Here is a 20094-nt window from a genome sequence, read left to right on the forward strand (position 1 = left end):
GTGTGAATAATTAAGTGCCTTGTTTTGTGGCTGCCTCTCCCCCATGCTAACAATCTTATTCCTGGGGGAATTCTGCGTCACTGCGCAATGCAGAATTTTGCAGAATTCCCTGTTTGCCCCGCAGATTTTCTGGCCACCGTGAGGGGCCACTGGACTCTGCAGAGCCCAGTTTGCAGTGAGCGGAGTGCCTAGACTGCCCGGGCAGGAGGCTGCACGCTCTTTGATCCTTATTCTCCTGGGGACAGGAGAGGCCCTGGGAGACCCAGACAACTCTGGCAAAGCATGAGGAAGGGCAGGGCCGCACCACACCACACCATGTCCCCTGGCGGGACAGTAAAGAAGCTGGGTGGAGTAAAGGCTCGGGGGGGGGGGGAGGGGAGAAACAGGTGCCTGCCCCACGGTTGGGCTCTGGAACGGAGGGGTGGCTAGTGTATGAGCCAGGTGCTGCCCCGTGGCTGGGCTCAGGGGGAGGGGGGATGGGGACTGCCCCGTGGCTGGGCTCTGGGCGACTGGGAGATATGGGTTTTCTGGGCTCGGGGGGCCCCACACAGCCCCCTCACCTAGGTTATTGTAGGGGTTTCTTTAACTCTCTACTCCTTTTGGCTGCTGTTTGTATTGTTGACATAGTCGTTGACAGGTATTTTGAAAGAAATTACCAAAATAATTGAAACTGGAATGATTATTTGTCAAAATAACACAATATAAAATATGCAGAATTTTAAAATATTGTGCACAGAATTTTTAATTTGGGGGGGGGGGCAGAATTCCCCCAGGAGTACAATGTGTATCGCTTTTACTTGTGCTTTGGAACACTTCTGGTAGGAGGAGGGAAAAGAAAGATCCTGGAATATAGTGTAGTTTGCTCAAAATAATGCAAGTATGAAAGGAGCATCTCTCCTTTTGTATTTAATATGGTATCCTTCGCAGATTAAAACCAGACAGATTATGAGAGGATAAAGTGGCCTGCAATAACCCTTACTGTTGGGTCAGATGCTCTTCCAAACATCACCACCTGAGGCTGTAGCTTAAAAAATAACATTGCGAGCAAGGCAGTTTAACATGGGAACTCCTCCACTGTCAGCCCACTTGCAAGTGATCCAGTTGAGCTGGTCCTGCTGGTTTGTAAGCAAATGTAACAGCAGGTACATCAGTGATTAACTCAGGGCAATCTGGTAATTAAAACAAAAACAAAAACAATCAGAGACTTGAAAACAGGCCATTTTCCTGAGGGCTGCAGATAAGCAAAAGGTATATTTTAAAAGGGATTTTGAAAAATGTCTTTCATTTAATATCAGATGTGGTTGTCACATTTCAGCTGTTTAGATTTTTAAATCATTCCTGGCAGACATCCTATGCTATTACAGCTTTTTCTACACACAAATTGCACCAGTTTAACTAAAATTGGTTTTAAACTGATTTAGTCAAAATTCTGTATGGACACACACACAATGATCTACAACTGGCTTAAACTGATTTAGCTTAATTTGGTGACCAAACTTCCTGTGTGTACAACCACTGAGAGGGAATTAAGCGACACTGCTATAAGCCAGCTGGAAACAAATGTAAGTGAACCAATGTAGTTCATGTTACCATAGTCCTCTTTAAACAGACTGCAAAGAGGATCAGCACTGCTAACACAATGGCTAAGAGGAAGTACTGGAGTCAAGAGGTGGAACTTGATGGCTAGGACTCGCTCACTTGAAATCAAGTACAGTATTTACCAAGGGTCACGTGGTCTATATGAAAGTACCACTGATCTGATACATGTTTCTTCCCACCGATTATTTTTCTTTGCATTATTTGAGAACTAAATGTTTCAGGAGCTGATTTTGTGACTTTCCGCTTTAAAAATCTCCCAGTTGGAATGAGCTAAATTTTCAGAAGATCCTGGCAGTTTGAAAATAGCCAACCTAAAACACGAAGAGGGGCAAGCAGCAATTGGAAAGAGCATTCATACCACACAACATAACTCCTATTTCTGCACACTGCAAAACTCACAAGATCCACTCTCTTATTTAATGAAAACTGTATCCAAGGGGAAGAAAGAAAAGTATTTGCAGATAGACAATAAAAGAGAATTGATAAACATTAACTGAGTGGCTGCTCCTTCAAACTATTTTGTACACTTTGTTTAGCCAGCCTTAGAAAATGTAAAAGGCTAGCTTAAAAAAAAAAGAAGCTACTTATTATAAAACAAGCATACATATTGCACTAACATGTCCTGAATGTTGAAGCTCCTGGTCCCCACAGAAAGCAAGATAGCATTGAAGATAAACCACCAACAGCAGCAATACTCTAGCCAAGGAAAAGGTGAAAGGTATTAGAGGCAAAAAGGATTTCTTACCTTACTAATGAAAATGCAACATCTATATTATTTTTAACCAGAACATGGTTGGTCCAAGATTTTCCTAAAGTCATCTTAAGGCACTGTCCTTTTGGGTGCTCAATATTTGGGGAAGGGAGGTGGAGAGAAAGGCCAGTGCCTTAAAATGATGCCTAACTTTCGAAAGTCTTTGCCTTAATGCTCAGGAATTAATGCAAGAAATTGCAGAAAGACTGAGCAGACTGGCAGTAGAGAGGCTGTCTGCAACCCTGCAGAGTAAGGACCAGGAAACCTGATACAGACCCCTGCTCGCTTGTTTACAATCTCATGTTTATTTCAACGGAGCCAGTGCTGTTGTGGCAGCACATGCTATGAACAGCTAAACAAGAACATTCTAAACTGCAAGGGGGCCTTGCACTCAAACTATGACATCCATCAGAATACTTTCCTGCGCTCGGGTTCACTCTAACAGCTGGATATATTTTATCTGCAAGAGGTGTACATTTAGAAGCAGACATGCAATAATACATCTCCAGCCCATTTTCACATACAAGCGCAACTGTCACCTAGCAGGTTTTTATTTTAAGTTTACATTCACATTTCTCCATTCACGTGGCTGGTTTTTACAATGTAATGTCGTAAAGTTACATTGTTCTACTCTTTCATGTGCATTGATTTCAGCCATCAAGACATGGTCAAACTTACAACGAACAACTTTTCCATATATCTATATTCAGGCTGGGAAAAATTATGTGACTTTTCCTCACCCAGAGGCAACCAAATTCCCCTGACTTTTAGATTTCATTAAAATCATCATTAGTGTTTACTTTGTGTTTAAAAACGGATCTATATTTATTTCTAATCATAAAACTAGTATTTTCTGTGCATTGGACTCATGCCAGAGTATAACAGTGATCTTGTTTTCTCATTTTTATTGAAGATAGTTGAAACACATCATTAGTGGCTGTTCAGAGGTGCTCTCTAATGGTGCTATGGGGCAATATAATTTTTCTTAGCCTGGTCACCTTAACATTTCAGGGCTATAACAAAGATAAACTTGTAGTGCTTTACAGTTTACAGACTTTTGCCAAAATCTTCCCCGATAATGAAAGCAATTCATAAATGACAAAATAACCACAACCAATTACCACATACAAACATTTATTTTGAAGTTTCCATTGTACCCATTACTAAGAATTACATCATCAAAGCACTTTCTGGCAGTGAAAATAGCTCTTACCCCTCTGACTCATCCATTATTCCATTAAAGCTGCAAAAATGTGCAATCCGCTTGAAAAATAGGTTGCTTTTTATTTACTTTTTCATGAAAAGTCAAAAATCAATAACAAAAAACCAAACAAAAGAACTCCCCTCCCTCAGCTTTACAGGAAATCTACATCCAATCCTCTCCCGCTTTCCCCAAAATAACTTACAAAGATAGTTTAAAGTTTTAAATGCATTTTAAGCCAAGTGCATCTTTTTTATTTTTCATAATAATAATTATATCTTAAAAGTCTAAAAACCCATAATTTACTTTCTTGGAAAGAAGGCAGCGAGCCGTTGCTTTTTGATTGGAAGAATGTGTATCTCCTGGGAGTTCATTTTCTTTAACTTTACACTCCTGTTTTTGATTGGTTTCCTAAGAGCTTCTGCATTATCCCTAGGCTCTGGCTGGTTCTTCACATCGTAACACTGCAGAACAGAGTCCTGGGGCATGTCCCTTTTGAAGGAGAAGTTTTTGGTGGATACTCCCGAGAGGCCTTTAATCTTGCCACAGAAAATCGTGGGCACAGCATCTTTGACAGAGACTATGACTTTGGCAGTCTGCGAAGTACTCACAATCTCAATATTATTCCCAGCCTTGGGCTCACAGGCTGCTCTGCTGGTCTGATCCACCAGCCACTTTTGCTGCTGTCTCAGGAACTCGGCCGAATTGCTGCCAGTCATTCTGCTGTCGACCTTGGCTGAGGCTTCGTGAGGTTTCGGAGGGGCAAAGGGGACAGTTGCATTGGAGAGTTTATCCATCATGGAGTGAGCAGCACTGTCCATCATAGATCCAGAGCAAATTGCATTAGTTGCCTCAGCATGGACCCCGGCACTGCCTGTCTTCCTGTAGGAAGCAATCGACAAATCTAAAGCACCATCTTCAGGGGAGAGCTGAGAACTGACCTCACCTGCCTTTAGCAAGGGCATCGTTTTCATGGAAAGATCCAGGGCCTCGTTCTCATTGTTCATCTTGATGACTGTGTGACGATTCAGCTGGGAAAATTCCCTGTGGTGGATGAAATCAAAGGGTTTGGATTCTTCTTTCTCCAGAGGGGTCTGGGTGCCTTTGCAGGAATACAGGGTGAACAACGGTGGCTTGGGGTAGTCTGGGTTGACCTTGGATTCAGCGCCGTGAGGCACAGGGATGGGGATGGGGATAGGGATGGGGACTGGAACTGGCAAGGGGACAATCACAGGATATGGCACTAGGAGGGTGGCTGGGGGTACTAGTGGAGATAGAGGGGAACTGAAGGCCTGGGGTGGAACAGAGGAGTAATCTGGGGGTGGCTGACAGGGTGATGAACCTAAGGTGCCCTGTGGAGGAAACAAATCCTGAAGAACTGCAGCAAATCCTGGTGTCTGAAACACTGGGGGTAAGATGGGCTCCTGGGTCTGGTTGGATGGTTTCTGATCCAGTAACTGGGGCTGTCCAACCGGGACAGAAGAACCCTGGAAAAGATTGCTGTGAATGGGATTTGTGGAGCAGGGAGCACCCTGAGGTAACACCAATGGAGAATTTAAATGTTGAAACACATGTTGCTCCAAGAGGACAGGTAGTGGAACTGGACCTTGTGTCGTCATAACATATGGAGTGTTGTTATTAGGCGCAATCTGCGGGGTGGTGCTCCCGGCTACTTGCAGGTGTATTGGAAGAACCACTGGGCTATCCCCTAAACAAATTGGCTGGAGCACTGTGGCTGCTACTTTCAGAGCTACCCCACTTTGCGATTCTGCTGGTGGGGTAAGGATCGAAGGGGCTGGGACAGTCACAAGTGGTGAAAGTGCTTTCTTCATCAAGTCTGTGGAGTTGATATTCCAGGCTTCAGCAGTTATCAGCTGAGCGACCCCATTTTCTAGCTTATTGTTAGCTATTGTGGAAGGAGAGTTGGTAACATCCATGGGCAGATTTTGTGTGTCCTTGTACAGTTCCTCCATTTTACAGGACTTCGGAGACTTTGCAGAAATTCACATTTACATTGCTGTCACCAGGATCCGCATTGGGTCAGGGCTGCCAAAAGCATCTGCACCAACATAGCTTGGCCTGCAGAACAGAAACATACTTTAGGCACTGCATAAATCTCATTCTTAAAATAATATTTGCAACTGCCTTTAAAAAGCCTATCACATTAAAGCTATAAAATGTTTCCACACTTCAGGGTAACTGCTCCATTATACTGTACACTCTATACATACATACATACTGTATATACGTACAGTACATACATCCATGAGTGTTATATGAAGAGTTCTGGGGAACTTATATTTAGCTATAAACAGAGATAATTTAAAGGCCTAAAGAACTAACTGCAGTCAAAGAAAAAAGTTCCAGTACATAGCATAAAAAAAGAACAGAGGCAGTACATTTTACATTTTTAAACAAAGCTTCATGAAATGACAGGGTATGGCACGGTCAAGAGACACTGCACTGTTTAAACTCAATAAAAAGTGTAAAAACAAACTTTCCTAAAAATAAATGTAAGAAACGTTCCATTGTGAGGTTGTGAAGGCTCTCCGTAGATAAAGGCTCCCCACTCAGCCTAAATTAATCATCCTTTTCTTGTCTTTGAAGGTCCTAAAATAAAATCAGACGATCCACGGATACACTACAGAGCACGTTCAAAAACTGCAGTAAACAGCACAACAAAGAGCAATCAGTAGCTCAGCAACACACACACAAGACTGTGTAGTTTGGCAGTTTCTTCCCACTAAAAAAAAAGAAACCCAAACCCAGCCCTCACCTCCTGCTCTAGAGCTAGATGACAGTAATATGAACCAGAAAACTTATTAATAAGCTGCAAAGAATAAAAATCAAAGCAACTTTAAATTTATTTTAACAAGCTAATCCCTTATCTTAACTAAACAAATGTTAAGAAGAAGTGTGGCGATCTTTTCCCTTTATGAGCCAAGAGAAATTTTAGCATATTTCTTAAAAAGATTTTCTCTCCCATATAGGCAGAGAACTCACTGAATGCACTCTCCCCCATGGAAGCTACCATCTGAAAAACTTCTCTTTAGGATCTCTCGATACAGTAGTACAGAAGAAAACAAGAAGGTGATGCTCCTAAAGTGTTCCATCCTGTGATAATAACTTCCATGGAAACTTGTCTATATTTAACTCTGTTACCATGGGGAAGTAGAAGAGCACCCCAAATTTACATTTCCACTTACGCTGACCTGAATTTTACTGCCTAAAGTTATATCTGCATTAATGTTCATGCTTTTGTTAGGCTTAACAGTTCAGGAGGTTCCCCCCCTTGTTTGTTTCAGTCCTGTTTCTTATTGAGATAAAATGACATTAAATGTAATTCCACAATTTGACATCTTAGTGTCTGATCCACAAATGCTTATGCAAATGAGTAACCTAAAGCATGTGAGAAGTTTCACTGACTCAATGAGCCTATTCATGAGTGTAAATTTACACACAAGTGTTAGTGTTTGAAGGATTGGGGCCATAACACACAAGCTAAAAAGGAATATAATCAATCAAAGCTTGGCAGAATTTGATTTTTATTTTTTATAATTTTGACAGACGATATCAATATTTATTTTTAAGCATTTTTTCCAATTTGTATCAATTTAGATTGGAAATTATGGGAGGTGCCTAACAATTATTTAATGACAGTAGACGTTGAGATTCAAAAAGTTAAAGCTTAAAACACAAATTGTCAACATCACATGTCAAAATATACAAAGTAAATAGACTTAAATCAAACTCCAGTAAGTCCTCAAGCAGCATTTTTCTTACTTTGCCTATATGTAAATTTTGATTATTATTGATGGAAATATTTTGTCATTGGTTTGCGTGTGTACGGTGAAATCAACATTTACCAATAAAAATCTAATCCTTCCAAGATCAAATAAAACACATCCAACGTCTAAAAAAAAGACCAAGACAGAAAAAAATAAAAATAAAATTATGATCTCACTGTCCTCTCCTGTGACTTAAATCTTTGTATTGGGATGTAGGTATCACAGTGTGATACACTACAAATATGTGAGCGGCCAATAGTTTAAGGCTGGCTGAATAATATTCTATTAATTTATCAAACTTTTATTATTTTAGTAACAAATTATTCTGTTATTTTCCCCTCTTACTCACCTAGTTTCTAGAACCAGGAGAATAATTTACGAATATTCGTATTTCATTAAATTCTTTGAATCAAACATCCACATATACAGGGTGTTGGGTTTTTTGATTATTTGCCCAGCTCTAGATAAAGCAAATTAATAAAAACAATTATTGAGATTTTTGCTTTCCAAACAGAAAAACCCATAAGTGATTTAAACTGTAACAAATGTGCTTGAACTAACAAACAAACAAAAAAAAAATCAGGTCAGCCTGTTTTTAGAACGTAAAGAACAAACATTTCTAAAAATAATAATGTAGGTAACAGCACTTGGCAAGTTCAAGTTTTCAAAAACCAACACCTTCCTGTTCATGTTAGTAAATTAGAAAAATCCAGGAAAAGCATCTCCTTTTTAACCTCTGTTCTGCTCTGTTTTTAACTGTCACTTTCAAATTCCTTACCTACTATATTTTCCACCCATCTGGTTGCTTCTCTAAATGTTGGCACGCAGTAATGCATTCTGTATCCTTGGCAAATTAGGTCAGATTTCTCTGATTTTTTATTTATTTTAAAACAGAAATTTCTGTGGTTTCATGGGAAATGATGATCTTGTAAGGGCAGAAGACAACCCTCTGTTCCTCTGCCAAGTTCAATTGACATTGAAAAATAGGGAATGCAGGGTGAAAATTACACTACATTAGAGACGTGATGACTTAGCATGCCATACAGACTCCAGGAGGGAAACCGGGAAAACTGCAGGAGATGAAAGTATAAAACATAATAAAACCGCACACTGCTGCCTTAAAATGTTAAAGGGCTGGAGGCAGAGGACATAGCTAGACAGGGAAAGAAGACCTCATGTATCATAATCTGACACCTTGGAGAAAAGGCTAGAGATAGCTTTAAACACGCTCAAATACTGTTTTCTATTCGGAGTCCTGTGTGTCTCTAGGATATATATTTTGTTGAAAATATTTCTGGCACTGCTTGAGGGTTCTGGCTTGTCAGCAGCAGCGATGCAGAATTGTAAGAGTGGAAACTACAAAGGGGAAAGAGGGGGAGGCGCTGTGTGTTTTTAAACTATGTTAAATGATAAAGTAGGGGTTGTATTTTTTTCATTCTTGTCTCTCTTGCTAGTGGACAAGGGTGAATGACAAAACCCCCAAGGGCAGCTACAAAACTGATAAGAATCATTTTCATTTCACAGTGTTGCCACCTCTCACAATTTTACGCCAACTCTCTCAGTGCTTGGAGTCAGGGGATTATGGGGAAAATTTCAGCTTTCTTTTTTAAAAAGAAAAAGGAGGTTTCTAGCCCTTCAGGTTGTGGAGAAAGGCTTGAAAATGTGACCCCCCCTCCCAAGGCTCCAAAACTACCAGAAGGCCAAGAAAAAGACTCCCAAATGTATTATTGTTACAATCTCATGATTTTGGAATGCATGGGGTGGGCGCTCCTGTTGTTCCTGCTTGGCAAAGCTCTAAGCAGGGGCATGCATTGTAGCTATGCATGCATGGGGTTGGAAAGGAAGGAAGAGGCGACCCCTCATCAAAAAAGAACCACAGGTTGGGGCAGAACAACAGACCAACTTTCACCACATCCAGCAACAGCCAAGAGGAGAGGGGAGGAGTAAAACAGGGGACACCACTCCAGCTCTACTTCACTCTTACGACAGCAGCTAGCAGTCAATGGAGCTCCTAAATCAGTGTCTATGGAGAGCTCTCTGGCAGGAACCCTGGCAGCAGGGTTGGCCTTCTCTGCAGGGTTGTGGTTTGGACCTTGCTGGCAGGCTTCCCCCTTCTTTTGCATCAGCCCCTGGCTAATAGGAGTCTAGTAAATTTTTTCAAGTCCTGCATTAGAGGTATGTTTAAAAGCCCACTGAAGGCAACAGAAAGACTCGGGAGCTGTGGATCAGGCCCTATTTGTGTATTTTCAATTCAAGACAGTAAATCAAAGACAGCAGAGAGAGAGCAAGCTCTCACATATAGGTCTATTTAAGGGTTAAAACACTGACCAGGTTTGCCAGAACTGGGGAATGGCAGCAGCCCCCAAAATCAGAACTGCATACATACAGATTTATAATGGTTAAAAGGCAGAATCTCGTAAATTCTGCTGTCCTTATAACATGACGTGCTCTGCCAACATTTTTCTCCTATATTAACTGTAAAACTGCTAGAAAACTAAACCTGCGCGGTTCCTCTCCTGTACACACATGTGGAAAGATAGCTTGCTCGTTTCTATGACAGTTTGTTCTTATGCACGTGATCACAGCAGAGAATAGATGTAAAATGTATTTTCATATTTCACATAATCATATAAAACAACATGGGTTTAAGATGTGATAGACTCAAAAGTAGAATTGCCCACTGCACTGTTTATAATATTTTTCCCTTCTAACCTACAAGCCAATCCAACTAGACGATTGCCAATACCAGAATATTCACTTATAGAAATAAAAGGATTTATTGCAAGTAACAACTCCAGCAAACACATGCAGGACTATCTTTCGATAAACCCCCTGACCAGATACAATGACGTAATATCAAAACAAGACAGCAACTTAGTCCTAAAATAAAGAAACAGCACTACCTGTTGGTGGAGGTGCGGTCTACACTAATTATTACATTTTATTAAAAATGTGTATATGTACTGTGAATGCAGAGATGAAGAGATCCAGGAACCCAAGGAGAATTTTTTTAAAGGACCATCTCCCCTTTACTCTGTACTCCTTGTTAAGGAATCCAAAATGTAATCGAAATTCGGAAGAGTAGCTGAGCTATTTTTTCCAACTTTAATGCTAATAGTCATAGCTGTGCTATATTTCTCGCTGCATTAAATTAGAGTGGGTTTAAAAAAAAAGACTTCTGAGAGAAACCAAGATGCTAGGACCTGCCACCTGGACACTACACAACACCGCAACATCATTAATTTATCAAGAGTACACCTTACCAGAGATGAATTAGCTATACTTGCCAAGGGACTGAATTTCTCCCGCATCACAGAACCTCATACTATACTAACATGTGGAGGACTAAAAATTTTTCTCCAATTCTACCACAAAAAATTATTTCACAACAAAGATGACACCACCCACAATTACCATGTTCCCATTGACAAGTCATAAAAAAAAGAATCAACTGACTGGACACCCCCCAACAGACAAAACCATTCAGTTGATCATTACATTGATTGCTTCAGGCAAAAAATAACTGACAGTGAAAATCCTTCATAAACATCACATCCACCACCATCTCTCCACCTTCACTTCCACCAAAGCTATACAGCCACCAGCTACTCATCAAACAGCAGACAAAGGAGGTGCCATCGTAGTCCTCAACCATGATGACTATGTCAATGAGGCTAATGGACAACTCTCTGACACCACCTACTATAAAGAACTCAAGGAAGACCACGCACGCCACAATTCGCACAGGAATTTAAAGATAGCATCAAATCCTTCCCCCAAACAACTCCAAGAGAAACTCTACAACCTCACCCCCATGAACCTAGCCAGGAACCTTCTACAGGTTTCCCAAGATACACAAAAAAGGGAACCCAGGCATGACACTCCTACTGAAGGACTATCTGGACTCATAGAAAACATCTTCAAATCATTCACCACACAAAGGGCCAGCTCTCTCCAGGACACAACTGACTTCCTCCAGAAACACTGCAACACTAACAACCTCCCTCAGAACATCATCCTTGCCATCATGGATGTCACCTCACACCAACATCCCTCACAATGATGCTTCGCTGTCTGCCTCAAATATCTACAAGACAATGGACAATCCTCAGATATCCACCCCAAACACATCGCTACACTCACCCATTTCATTCTTACCCATAACAACTTTACATTCCCCAATATATCAATCTCTTCACGACTCATCTCTAGAAAAAAAAAACACTGGAAAAATGCACCACAAAACCAATGATATACCTAAAATACATTGATGATACAGTACTTTCATCCTCTCGACAAACTACCTAAACTCCCTCATAAATTTCCATCTCAGCTTCCAACAACTACCACTCACCCATCAAACTCTCTTCAGAATGCTCCCACACCCGCATCAATTTCCTAGACATCGTGATTAGCTTCAACAATGGAATCCTACAGACATCTATATACAAGAAACCCACGGATCACCACACTTACCTTCACAGATCCAGTCACTACCCCAGACACACCAAGAAATCTGTTAGCTACAGCCAGGCACTCAGATAACTCAGAATATGCTATGTGGGAGAAAGTGCAGGATACATACCTTAAAACACTTAAAACCACCTGCACAAAACAAGGACATTCCACCAGAGAAGTAGATCACATCAAGGAACAGGCCACCCAAATACCTGGGAGAATCTGATTCAATACTGAGGGAAACACACACCCACACACACACATAACTGTCTGCACACCCCTAGTTGTCACCTATCACCACACACTGGAACCCATATGAGATATCATCAAACAATTACAACCCCTACCTGCTGGGGGCCACATCTTGAAAAAAATCTTTCACAAACCCCCTCTTCTGGCCTTCAAACAAACCCCCAACCTCACCAAGCTCGCCACAGACCAGGACACACCAATTCAGAGCAACACCAGACCCTATCATCACAACAAATGCAAAACCCGCAAACATATCTCCATGGCTACAATGATTAATACCCCATACAATACACCTTTCAAGATCCATGGGTCCTACACGCACCTATCACAACATGTGGTGTACCTCATCCAGTGCATCAAATGCCCCAACAACTGTGGAGGTGAAAACAGACTATCATTATGCTTTCAAATGAACTCACACAGAGAAATGATACCAGACAAAACACACTATCACTCCTAGGCAAACACTTTTCACAAAACAATCACTCCATATCTGACCTCCCAGTCCTCGTCCTCAAAGGAAACCTGCACGACACCTTCTAAAGACAAGTCTGGGAGCTTAAATTCATCACTTTACTAGACACTAAACATCATGGACTCAATGGAGACGTTGGTTTTATGTCTCATTACAACAATCTATAACGCCTTAGTCTTGTAACAGCAGAGATGTTAATTGCTCACCTCACCCTGAATGGTCTCTTGCACCATGTGTTAACTTCTTATGCTTAACAATCTGTTCCAACTTGTATTTAATTGTGACACTCTAAATACCTTTCCCAGACTTGAAGAACAGCTGTGTAGCTCCAAAGCTTGTCTTGTTCACCAACAGAATTTGGTCCAATAAAAGATATTACCTCACCCACCTTGTCTCTCTCATTAAATAACCCTTAAGATTTAATTTCATAGAATAATTTTTCAGTGTTCATGTCAGACAGCCTATTTAATGTCCATATTATAATGCTGCAATTTAATATAAGTGAGTGAAATCTTAAAATTTCCTCTTACCATCTACCAAGCTTCAGTGCCAGAAGCTGATTTGATTTCACTTACTGTTTTAATATTTAATTTCTTTTTGTTTGTTTTAATGTAAAACAAAACTCACAGCACTGAAAATAGACCTACTATATATACAGCTAGGTTCCCCCTGGAATGGTGATAGGAGTTAAGTGCACAGGACCATGCAATGATGTATGTTATTTTATAGGAAACTACATGTTAACTACATGGAAATCCCATTTAAAAGAGTGGTGATTAATTCTATCATGTCAGCACTTACGTGCCATAAGATGGAATCACAGAATTTGTCTCTCTAAAACCATTAAGCCCAGCTTATCCTTATATTTTACCTGCTTGTATGCACCACGTCTTGCGCCTTATCTCATTATTCATTATTTAGAGAGCATTCAAAATGTGCTAGGCATTTTACAGAATAAATTTAAAGAGTGCCCTGCTGTGAAGTGCTTTGCTTAGAATCGTAGGCCTCAATCCTGCAATTGAGAGTGTGTGGGACACTAATGGGGCTCCGCACAGGCACAGCAATCTGTCTCCACTGTGTCAATTGTTGTGGTTAAGCTCCTTTGGGACAGGACTGCCTTTTCTGCTTATACAATGGAATGTTGGTCCATAACCAGGTGTTACCCCAATACAAACAATAAAATGGAAGGATCCAGGCCTGTCAAAACTGGTTAAGAGACAGGAAACAAAGGGTAGGAATAAATGGTCAGTTTTCAGAACAGAGAGAGGTAAATAGTGGTGTTTCCCTTGGGGTCTGTAGTGGGACCAGTCCTATTCAACATATTCATAAATGATCTGGAAAAAAGGGGTAAACAGTGAGGTGGCAAAATTTGCAGATGACACAAAAGTACTCAAGATAGTTAAGTCCCAAGCAGATTGCGACGAGCTACAAAGGGATGTCACAAAACTGGGTGACTGGGCAACAAAATGGCAGCTGAAATTCAATGTAGATAAATGCAAATTAATGCACATTGGAAAACATAATCCCAACTATAAAATGATGGGGTCTAAATTAGCTGTTACCACTCAGGAAAGAGATCTTGGAGTCACTGTGGATAGTTCTCTGAAAACATCCACTCAATGTGCAGCAGCAGTCAAAAAAGCTAACAGAACGTTGGGAATCATTAAGAAAGGGATAGATAATAAGACGGAAAATATCATATTGCCTCTATATAAATCCATGGTATGCCCACATCTTGAATACTGCGTGCAGATGTGGTTGCCCCATCTCAAAAAAGATATATTGGAATTGGAAAAGGTTCAGAAAAGGGCAATAAAAATGATTAGGGGTATGGCACAGCTTCTGTATGAGGAGAGATCAATAAGATTGGGACTTTTCAACTTGGAAAAGAGACAACTAAGGGGGGATATGATTGAGGTCTCTAAAATCATGACTAGTGTGGGGAAAGTAAATAAGGAACTGTTATTTACTCCTTCTCATAACACAAGAACTAGGGGGGGTCACCAAATGAAATTAATAGGCAGCAGGTTTAAAACATACAAAATGAAGTATTTTTTCACACAACGCAGAGTCAACCTGTGGAACTCTTTGCCAGAGGATGTTGTGAAGACGAAGACTATAACAGCGTTCAAAAAAGAACTAGATAAATTCATGGAGGCTAGGTCTAGCAATGACTATTAGCTAGGATGGGCAGGGATGGTGTCCCTAGCCTCTGTTTGCCAGAAGCTGGGAATGGGTGACAGGGGATGGATCACTTGATGATTACCTGTTCTGTTCATTCCCCCTGGGGCACCTGGCATTGGCCACTGTCAGAAGACAGGATACTGGGCAAGATGGACCTTTGGTCTTACCCAGTATGGCCATTCTTATGTTCTTCTGTAATGTAACATTATGTGGGACAATAACAAACAAGGTGCTTGAGGGAAAAGAAGGTGAAGACAGACAAGTCCTGTCCCAGTCCTGTACTGAACTCTACATGGGCAGATCCTTGTGCCTACACGGTGCTCAGTGTGGGATTGGAGACTTACACTGTAAGCTTTATTCAAGAACAATGTGTTTTCTTTTAGCTTTCTACACCACCCACCCTATGAAACTATGACAGGATAGAAATAACTAACAACATTAATCAGTACTTCAGAAGCCTAAAGAGCAGTACAATTGCCAACCCCAAGTGCTCAATGCTCATGAGTCTGACCACAAAGAATGATGAAAATTGTTTTTTAAAACAGAGTGAGATCTCAGAAAAAAATCTGGGACACTTTTTATTTGCCTTCTGGTATTTGAGCCTGAGGGTTAACGTTTCAAGCTTTCCTCCACCACCATGAAGGTTAGAAACTTTCATTCCAAAAAGTTGAGATTCTCAAATGAGCACATGACTCTAGGAGCTGGGGTTACCAGAAAAACACCAACTAGCACAAGACTCACAACAACATCATGAGAGTTGGCAACAGTGGACATGTAGGGTTTTCTTTTAGTATATGCAAAGCACTACACATAAAAGCAAAGTTATAAGCCCTGATTTCAGTAGAACTGCAAGGTGAGTAAATTATAGCAGAATTTGGACCAAAATAGTCTTTAAGACTTCATAGCTCAGGTGCTATAGTTACAGGGGGGGGAAATACCTTAAGCATGTTGCTCAGCCTCACTAATACCATTGCCAGTATTAGCCTGGGTTGTTCCGTCTTCACTCCAGCAGAACTCCCATGGAAATTAGTCAGCAAAATTTTGATTTCAGTTACACAAGGATACACTGGGAGTAACTCCACTGTAGAATTATTCCGATTTACACAGATATAACAGACCAAAAACTGTTCTAAGGATCATAGAATCATGTCAACACATTGAGTAACTGCAGTACGTGTAGACATATCCAAGCAAACTTTAATTTAGCTAGTGTGAGTACCAACAGCAGCAAAGCCAAGGCAGCACAGACTTGCTCAGGTAGCTAGCCCGTGCTGAAGTACTCAGGGTCCTGGGCACGCTTGTACAGCCCGTGCTGAAGCTCCTGCTGTCACAGCTTCACTGCTATTGGTACTCGTGCTATCTATATTAAAGCTGGCTTCAGTACGCCTGTACGTGCTGCAATCATAGCTCCAGCTGTCACCTAATCGCACCTATTAAAGGCATCCTCACATAAAGGTCCCCCCACCCCTCTCTCTCTCTCTCATAAAAAATTATGAAGATACACACTGACAAAAGGAAATAAATCCAACATTAACTCAGGCACCCCTCATCTGAAGGGGATATTTTATTTATGTGCATTTGGGATGGGGCTTTGGTGTGTGTCTTGTTTTTCATTTCTGCACCTGTTCTGACAGGCCTGGTTAGCAGGCCGTGTTGCTTACATTTACTCTGTGTTTAATGATCCAGTGGCTTTCATTTACATGGGTGCCCTATAAATAAAAACTGTATTGTTTAATTGTCCTGGGGGGTTGAGGGCAAGTGCTTTTTAATTTTAAAACCATTAATGGATTCTCCCGCACACTCCCACCCCCACATTCTGTAAGTGGCTCCCAGGTTGAAACCTCACATGTCATCTTCCAAACTGGAATCCTGTGGGGGATTCATTAATAACCCTGCAAAAATAAGGCATTTATCACGTTGTTATTGACATATGTTAAAAGTTAAAGAACCCGCAAATATCCGGGAGCAGAGTTGGACAGACAGGGCTAAAGATTCTGCCCCTAATTCCACCCAGCAATCGGATTGCAAGGGGAGTCCTCCAGGTGATTGCATTTCCCATCATCTAACAGGGCTATGGAGGAAGACACCAGTTTGGGGACTTGGTTCTGGCCCTCTCTTCACCTCCTTAACCCTCCCCAATCACTCTGGTGACCACTCCTTTGGATCAGATAGGGGTTATCAATTGATGTGCATCACACAGCGAGAGGGCAGGGGGGAGGACTGTGAAGGGAAAGCTGCCAGCATGTTACACTTTCTTTTCTGCTGTATCTTTTCCCTTCTGCCCCTACAGAATGTAAGCTGCACAACTCACATTCCTCTCCACCCCCTCACCAATATGTAACATTCACCATCCTTTAAGCAGCCTTTAGGCATTGGCCCCTGGTGTATTATTTTACTTTATATAGGAGATCTATTATGGAACATGATATGAAAGCCATGAAAAGCCATCTAGAAATACAACTTTGGGGGGATACCAGCTAATAGCAGAAGTCCCAGATGCAGACCATGCACCAAGTATTTCTTTAATAAGGACTCCTCGACCCCACTTACATGTGTCGCATTATGGATCTGTCAAGATTCCCGTATGTGGGCTATTAACTACAAAGGAGATTGCAGGGGAAGAAAATCATTAGAGCAGCACAAAATTGCAAATTATTGATATTCTATTGACTACATAATATGTTTACATTATTTATGCATGAAGTACTTCTGAAAAGCAGTAGGGGAGTTTTTTTAAACCTTCATATTTCATCTTTTTAAATATTTTGTTTTAGAAATAGTTAAAATATTTTCCTACTTCACAGACTAATAATCTGCAAAGCTTTGGGTTTATTATTATATATTTTTATATATTATATAGTAGTTTAGTGGCATGCCAAGAATCTACAGGCAGTGACCCATTTTGAGGAAGAGGGGAAATTGCTTTTTTCTAATTTAAAAATACATCAACCCAATTACTTAAATTATTTATTTTTTAAAAGATTTGCCCCACATCTGAGACATTGGTCTCTGTTCCGAAGGGCAAAGTAGATGAGGCAGACAATGAGTACTGACATAGGACATTTATCTGACAATTTTCAACCTGTAATGAATTTTTATAGCCAAATTAAAAAACCCTCAACAACTGCATTTACAATGGGGACGTTGGAACACCCCAAACTATAATAGGGATAGCGCATGCTGCTGTGTTTCCAGATGCATTTTCTCTGACTCAGCTCCATTCACTTACAATTCTGATAATTGGATGAACTAGTCGATTGAAGGTCCTCGTTTCAAAACTGTCACTGCTAGAGTACGACATATAACCAAGTACTGTAAAAACATGATGAGTCTGAAATTATTTAAGATTCATCTTGCTACTCCCTAAGGTTCAGGTACCCTCATATCTGTAACATGTTCTAGCTCTCGCTATTTCAAAGCCCTAAACCATAATGCTATAAAGGACAGATATATTGTAGCTAGTTTTCCAAAAGAACCTAGAAACCACCTTTTTAGTTTAGTACAGCCTGGGCTGAAAAACAGCAATTTGCTTAGCCTGCAGTAGGCAACACATTTGATCTGAAGCTGAAATACTGTATGTAAATTTGACATATTAAGCATGACACGTGGAAGAAGAAAATAAATCCACAGACTGTAATTACTGCTGAGTCACGTGTTGCATACATTTTGTCAGGTTCCTTCAACATAACAGAGCGATTCAGAACTTGTTAACAGCCTTCTTGTTCAGATTTTGAGTTCAAACAGCGAAAGTGAGCAGCTGATTTTGAAAAATTTCCTAAAGCGATTACAAGGACATCCGCTGAAATCAACCTTCCCTTGATGTCTCTTGCCATGTACTAAAGACCCCATTTGGAGCTTGATAAACACTTAGGGACAAAAACTGCCCCAAGCTGCTGGCACAAAGACCCAGCAAATCAAGCTTCTTAAGGATTGCCCTTGCAGAAAGGGGGTCCTCTGGTGAAGAGGAGCTGAGAGATGGGCACTTCTGTCACTCAGCAGCTGGCGCAGACGACAAGGCTGGGACACACTAGGCCCTCATGATCCCTGGTTGTCACAACAGTCCCTGGAAGTTGTTGGCAACTGGCATAGAAAGTTGCTCTAATTTATAATGGGGATGTAACTGGCTCTGGGATGGACCCAGGACTAAAGGAATGCAAACACGTCTTAAAGTCACATTTTACTCCCCACCCACAGCTAAAGATCTGGGTGAAATCCTGGCTCCACTGAAGTCCATGGCAAAATTCCCATTCAGTGGTACCATGATTTTATCCCTGGGCCTTTGGGCCAGATTATTTACTGCCTTCCTGTCATTTGTATTAGTGCAAAGTGATTATAAAATGCTAACAAATCAGAATGAGAGCATGTTAAACTCACATAGGTCCTAATCCTGCAATTGGATCCACGTGGATGAACTCTCAAGCCCTTGTGGAGCCCCACTGCCCTTGTCTACACTAGGAAAAATAGGTGTGTTTTTACAATAAGATCGCTAAAACAACGTAACATCCTCGTGTCATCCGGGTAAGGTGTAGTTTTACCTTGAGGTGAACCGCAGGGAGCAAGCCTAGCAAGGAAGGATGGTTCAGTGGTTAGGATGCTAGCCTGGGACTTGGGAGACCCCGATTCAATTCTCTGCTCCATCACAGCTTCCTGTGTGACCTTGAACAAGCCACTTAGCCTCTCTGCACCTCAGTTCCCCAGCTGTGACAAGGAAATAATGGTATTTCCTTAGCTCACAGAGGTGTTGTAAGGACAACTACATTCAGAGTTGCCACTCTAATTTCACAGATGGTAAGTTTGAGAATAATTTGATCCCATTTAGAATCTAAGAAGTTTGAACATGTCTCAGAATTTGTCCAAAGATGGTATTCAGTAAGTATCACTTCCTGTTGCATATTTTTATAGGAACAGGTATTTTGTTTCGTCTCAAACACGGTGTGGGTTTGGAACACTAGGGGAGTTCCATTCAACTAAGAACAGTGGTTCTCAAACTTTTTCTTGCACGGAACACTTGAAAATTGCTGAGGGTCTCAGCAGACCACTTAATGATCTTTCCAAATGTTGTTTGTACCGTTAGCTAACTATTGTAAAGCGCTTTGGATAAAAGCGCTATATAAAAAAACCTTAATAATAATTAATGTTTTTTGTTCTACAAATAAAAGCACACAAATCATATTTTAATATCAGTAGTCTTACCTTTCTAATGCAATGGAGGTGCCCAGTTTCCCCCACCACGGCAGCCCCCGAGCTGGGACTGGGAAGGAGGAGGGGTCTCCCCCACCACAGCAGCCCCCGAGCTGGGGCTGGGAAGGAGGAGGGGTCTCCTGCACCGCGGCAGCCACCGAGCTGGGGCTGGGAAGGAGGGGGTTCTCCCCCACCACAGCAGCCC

The 20094-nt window shown here is 41.2% G+C and overlaps 2 protein-coding genes across 3 annotated transcripts in view; one reads left to right on the top strand and one right to left on the bottom strand.

Moving 5' to 3' along the window:
* SCML2 (Scm polycomb group protein like 2) overlaps window positions 1-20094 on the top strand; it is a 186212-nt gene that overhangs the window by 149728 nt on the left and 16390 nt on the right. The gene's annotated exons all lie outside the window — the stretch shown is intronic.
* The window catches only part of RAI2 (retinoic acid induced 2), a 67912-nt gene continuing 50681 nt past the window's right edge, over window positions 2864-20094 (bottom strand). For both annotated transcript variants that reach the window (XM_005281589.4, XM_005281590.5), the window contains exon 2: window positions 2864-5630. In XM_005281589.4, the coding sequence (XP_005281646.1) occupies window positions 3854-5524 (1671 nt within the window). In that variant the 5' untranslated portion in view covers window positions 5525-5630 and the 3' untranslated portion in view covers window positions 2864-3853. The remainder of the gene's footprint in view (window positions 5631-20094) is intronic.

This window comes from Chrysemys picta, chromosome 1 (assembly GCF_011386835.1).
Source record: "Chrysemys picta bellii isolate R12L10 chromosome 1, ASM1138683v2, whole genome shotgun sequence".
In the NCBI taxonomy this organism is placed as follows: Eukaryota; Metazoa; Chordata; order Testudines; family Emydidae; genus Chrysemys; species Chrysemys picta.